This window comes from Stegostoma tigrinum, chromosome 4, assembly GCF_030684315.1.
Source record: "Stegostoma tigrinum isolate sSteTig4 chromosome 4, sSteTig4.hap1, whole genome shotgun sequence".
NCBI classification, from domain to species: Eukaryota; Metazoa; Chordata; class Chondrichthyes; order Orectolobiformes; family Stegostomatidae; genus Stegostoma; species Stegostoma tigrinum.
Window position 1 is genome coordinate 26,248,059 of NC_081357.1, and position 6,000 is coordinate 26,254,058.

At 44.2% G+C, this 6,000-nt stretch overlaps 1 protein-coding gene across 1 annotated transcript in view; it reads right to left on the minus strand.

Annotated features, from left to right (window-relative positions):
- Positions 1-3,594, minus strand: part of LOC125452376 (putative uncharacterized protein C6orf183) — a 32,593-nt gene extending 28,999 nt beyond the window's left edge. Inside the window, exons 1-2 of the mRNA XM_048530664.2 lie at positions 3,515-3,594; positions 658-830 (exon numbers count right to left, since the gene is read on the minus strand). Of these exons, the coding sequence (XP_048386621.2) occupies positions 658-794 (137 nt within the window). The 5' untranslated portion in view covers positions 795-830; positions 3,515-3,594. The remainder of the gene's footprint in view (positions 1-657; positions 831-3,514) is intronic.
- Positions 3,595-6,000: the final 2,406 nt, after the last annotated feature.

The window sequence follows — 6,000 nt, forward strand, 5'->3', positions numbered from 1 at the left end:
AGATCATAGGACCACCCAAGAGCTACTCTAACCCATGCTACTGATTCACTGCTCTTTCCAATTGGACACCATTCTATTAGAATAATAAAAGAAATTAAATAAACGAATCATACCCAGGGATAGGTCAACAGAACTGTCTATCCCAGGCCGGGACTAGCCCGTGTAAGCCACAAGCAGAGGCTCTAATTTGGAGGTTTGGCAATAAACAATGCTCCATTCCAGCGACCAGTGGAGACTGGGCCATTGAGTATACTCAAGGTTGACTGAGATAGATTTTTCCACACCAGGGAGTTATGGTGCAGGTAGGACAGTGGAGCTTCAGGCGACAATCAGATCAGCCATGATCTTATTGAATGGCAGAGTGGGTTCAGTTGGCCAAATGGCTTCACCCTCCCCCTCTTTCTTGTAATCACATTAGTTCTGGAACACATGACATCCTGTGCTATTACATTAAACTATCAACAATTAATTCTGTTTTGCATAATTAGCTAGAGATCAGAAGATTTCTGTTCCACGCCCTATCACTGCATATGCAGTGCCTCAGGGCATGACTCCAATGTGACTACTTGCTTTATTTGTGCAAACATAGATGTTGTCTTTCTACAGTGCAAGTCCTAAAGCATTTTATGTGGACCAATGTATAAGACTAAATGTTACCTGAAAGGCCGTGTAGGTGTCCCCTGTAATATTTCATTTTCTTCAATTTCTTGCTTCAGTTCTTCCAGGTCTCCAGCCAATTCTTTCTCTAAAGCCTGGACTCTTGCTGTAGCAGAGACTTTGTAGAGTTCCCCCATTGCTCCACGGTTATTTATCAGCAGAAGACAAATGTGCTATTCAAATAAATATTAGAATAAAAATTTGACTGAATTGCCAATATTTTCTTTTTGTACCTAAGATCCATTACACCACCGATCACATTCATGTGTTCACCCTGAAAGACAGCAAGCATTCTCGAAGAACTCAAAATATGCACAAAATGTGGCACATGGCCTTAGCTTCACATTTGAGACAAACGTGCCAAAAAGTTGTGATTTTGAGTATTGATTTGGAATTGGTGTATCAAAGTCAACATGACCTTCCATAAACTGGTGGGACTGGCAGTGAGTGGTCAAACACCAGTACATTCCCAATGACAGACCCATTATTAGACTATCTGCAGTTCTGGGGGCTGGGGGGGATGGGGAACAGTTTAAAAATTAGAAATTTCTCATATAATACAGAAATTAGGAAGAATTTCTTCTCCCAGAGGATCATTGGTCTTTGGAATTTACTTTCCCAGGGACCAGTGGAGACCGGGTCATTGAGTATATTCAAGGTTGACGAATACAGATTTTTCCACACCAGGGAGTTATGGTGCAGGTAGGACAGTGGAGCTTCAGGCAACAATCAGATCAGCCATGATCTTATTGAATGGCACAGCAGGTTCAGTTGGCCAAATGGCTTCATCCTCCCCCTCTTTCTTGTAATCACGTTAGTTCTGGAACACAAGTCTCCAGTAACAAATGTTTTCAGGTCTTCTGGTATTGTTGGCCCATAGTTCCTCATGGATGCTTAGCTTTAATCTGCTAGATCTGCTCCAAATCAACCTCAATGAGTGCAGTGATCATGCCACAAAGTACGATGGATAGCATTCTTGTGTGAAGAAGAACATTCCCTCGACAATGACTGTGTAGTGGGTACTTCCACTAGTAACAGCATGGGCAGGTGCCCATGGTGGGTGCTGGGTAGATTGATGACAGCAGATCAAGTAGGTGTGTCTGTCTTGCTGATTCTCTGATCACCCATTGCATGCATAGTCGGGCAGGTACATCCATCAGAAAGTCCATGCTACCAAGCTGCTCTTGACAGTAGACAGTGAAGTTCTCTACTCAGAGAACTGTCTGTGGCCTTGTACACAGGGTTTCTTCTACATGGTGCTCAGTATGGAGGAACACTGACACATCAAATGGGGGACGGCCGTAATCTTACAACTATAAAGTGTCATTTCTGATCGTATAATACTACCTCACTACTGTACCAAAGAGCTAAATCCTTTGCTCCCTTGCCACTTTACAGGGATGGGAGTGATGTCATTTGGCTGATGGATCTTTGGATCTATTGCAAACGTTAAATGGGAGCGAAAATAGGCCAATGGCAGATCAATCAAGGGGCTCAATTAGAACATTAGTCACCACAAGTGCCTTGCCCACTTACGTTTCCCTGTAGCAAGATTGAGGCAGGACCCCAGGCAGAAGCCTGGCAACTTCAGCTGTAAGGACTGGTGTCAGGCAAGGCAAGATCACATGTTCCCAGCCTCTTGAATACTGCCCGCACTCACTTACCCACCCACAGCCCTCACCCCCACGTCTCCGCTCACAGCGCCAACCCTTCCCCTGCAACTCCCAATTATCCCATCAGGCTGGGCTCCTCAGCACAGGGGACACCCCGGAGTCAGGGTGGCAATAAGGAGGAGACAGAGTTCACCAGCTGGCAGTTCCCTCACAATGAGATGACCTCCTGGGAAAGGGGCAGAAGCCTCATCCTAAAGCGATGGGTACTGGTGCCTGCCTGGCAGAAGCCGCATGCTATCAGAACGACTGTGGCAGGATATCCACATAGACAGAGTGAGGAAAATAATATGAAAAAAACCTTTAAAGATTGTAACAATTTTAAACACCAAGTCAGGAGATACACTGCCAATAGGAAGTCACAAACAGATGGTTCAATGCTGATAAATAATCTCTGAAAAGCTCCACAACATTTCACAAATAGCGGTGTTTAGTACTTTGTAAAGTGGTCCTAAACTAGCTTCGCAATTGGTTGGAATGGAATTTGGAACCAGGATCCAGAGGAAAGTGAAATAAAATGTGAGGCTGGATGAACACAGCAGGCCCAGCAGCATCTCAGGAGCACAAAAGCTGACGTTTCGGGCCGAGACCCTTCAGAGAGGGGGATGGAGGCAAGTGTTGCTGTTGGGTCAACGCTACGACTTTGAACGACCCGGAAACGTTTCATAAACCAAACACATAACCGATTAAACGCAGACAGGGGAACGATAATCAATATAATTCTGTAAAATTCCTGAAACATTTGCAATCCACTTTTTTTTAAAAAAGCTATTTATTATAAAAATGCAAAAGACTGCTGCTTCACGCTTATAAACTATTAAAAGTCAAAGGATCAGTCAAGTTGAGTAACCTCAGTCCTGAGGATGGATCACGACACTTGAAATGTTAACTCTTTTTGTTTCTCTGCACAGGTGCTGCCCAGACCTGCTGTGCTTTTTCCAGCAACTTTTGTTTCTGTTTCTCTTTGCTTTGTGTTTTTTTTAAAAGTCCCAGAGTCTACCTGGGGTAGAATCGATCCTTGCTCCTACGTCAATGAAGCCAAACAGCCCTTCATTTCAGATCAGGCAGCCGGTGCTGAACTGCATTTTTTTTTCACCGGAATAATAGGACGCTGCGAAGCAGCATTTAAAAATGCTGCCTTAGCTGGTCAGGAGATTTTCAGAATTGTTTTAAAGAATTTCCCAAACCTGGACGGACGCTGAATCAGTCGGTTGCGAAAAACCCAGCAGTAAGTCTGGCCGGAGAAAGTGTTTGTTAGAGCCATGTATAACGGGGAGGGGGAGTGACAGCGCGTGTGCGTGTGTGAAATCACCAGGACGACAAGGTCAACATTCACAGTCATCCAATATTCTCAGCTCTTACTTTATGTGTTTGCACTATTCACCTCTCAACAAATCTTTGCATCTACCCTCTCATTACCCTTTAACGCTCTTGTAACACGTAATTTTTTTTATTAACTGTCCCCAGCCCCTCCTCAAACTATCTATTTGTAACTATAGAAACACACGTTCGTTTACACAAGTCAAGGAAGGCGATTCCTGATGCACCTTTGTTTTCTGCAGGTCGATCCAGCTCCAGAACAGTGTGTATAAGCGGTCTTCACTCAGATTATTTCCACCTCCTGTTAGGTATTCAAATTGCTGGTTTTACGTTTCCAAAGCTCAAATGAAAACAAAGCATTTCATTTGCAGCATTCACAGTATTTTGCTTTTGCACAGTTACCTTGGCTGGGTGAAAATGTCATAAATTTTAATGATCTGTTTCTTTTTGTCCTTCAGCACTTTTATCAAACGGATCCGAAGCCTTTTCCAAGTTCTGTAGCTGATTGTGCCACACGAGCAGCGGATGATTAGAAATTCCCTTACTTAAGTATTGAGAAGACTGAAGCTATAATCCATTCTGTGACAAACTCTGTTCCATAGCAACCGACACTATCCCTCTGCCTGGCTACTTTGTGAGGCCCTGTTGGACCGTTGAAAATAAAAACAATCTTCTATTTGATACTGGAGCTGAGCTTCCTTCTCCACGTCCTCGCCATCACCTGAGGCCACCTAATTCCAGCTCAGTACCATGACTTGCAAATGTCTCTGCTCTCAGCCCAACTGCAGATGAAACCCTCTTCCATTCTTTTGTTACTTCATTCTCAAACATGACAATGCCCTTTGGGATGGCTTACCACCTACAACCCTCTGTAAACTTCAGCTCATCCAGAACTCTACCCTATCCAACATGCACCAAATCCCTTTCACCTATTACCCACCTACATGCTTTGTTGTGCTCAAATTCCTCAATGCTTCATCCTGCTTTCCTCAAGTTACCAGCTGGTGTACAAGTCTCTTATCCCTGGATAAATGCGAGGTGATGCATTTTGGAAGGTCGAATTTGAAAGCTGAGTACAGGATTAAGGATAGGATTCTTGGCAGTGTGGAGGAACAGAGGGATCTTGGTGTGCAGATACATAGATCCCTTAAAATGGCCACCCAAGTGGACAGGGTTGTTAAGAAAGCATATGGTGTTTTGGCTTTCATTAACAGGGGGATTGAGTTTAAGAGTCGTGAGATCTTGTTGCAGCTCTATAAAACTTTGGTTAGACCGCACTTGGAATACTGCGTCCAGTTCTGGTCGCCGTATTATAGGAAAGATGTGGATGCTTTGGAGAGGGTTCAGCGGAGGTTTACCAGGATGCTGCCTGGACTGGAGGGCTTATCTTATGAAGAGAGGTTGACTGAGCTCGGTCTCTTTTCATTGGAGAAAAGGAGGAGGAGAGGGGACCTAATTGAGGTATACAAGATAATGAGAGGCATAGATGGAGTTGATAGCCAGAGACTATTTCCCAGGGCAGAAATGGCTAGCACGAGGGGTCATAGTTTTAAGCTGGTTGGTGGAAAGTATAGAGGGGATGTCAGAGGCAGGTTCTTTACGCAGAGAGTTGTGAGAGCATGAATGCGTTGCCAGCAGCAGTTGTGGAAGCAAGGTCATTGGGGTCATTTAAGAGACTGCTGGACATGTATATGGTCACAGAAATTTGAGGGTGCATACATGAGGATCAATGGTCGGCACAACATTGTGGGCTGAAGGGCCTGTTCTGTGCTGTACTGTTCTATGTTCTATGTTCTATTTTGTCAATCACATTCTGGCAAACCCACCAAATATATCGATGTGTTCTCTAATTACTTAAAAATTGAACCAATAAAAACCACCAACACTGTTAATGACAGGGAGCTGTGTAGCACAGAACAGATGGAAAACATTGCAAGGAAAACAAAAGTCACTTACTTTCCCCAGAATAATATAGATGTCCTCATCCTCAACAGCCTGCCACAGATACACCTGTAGCAGATTTGCCTCTTTTCCATCACAATCAAGCCAGGGGATCAAACCTGGTTCAAGGAGAATGCAGAGATAATGGGAACTGCAGATGCTGGAGAATTCCAAGATAATAAAATGTGAGGCTGGATGAACACAGCAGGCCAAGCAGCTTTTGTGCTCCTGAGATGCTGCTTGGCCTGCTGTGTTCATCCAGCCTCACATTTTATTATCAAGGAGAATGCAGTAGGGCATACCAAGAGCAGCATCAGGCATACCTTCAAATAAGGTGTCAACAGGGTGAAGCTACCAACCAGGACCACGTGTGCATTGGAGGCTAAGGGGTGACGTTACAGAGGTTTATAAA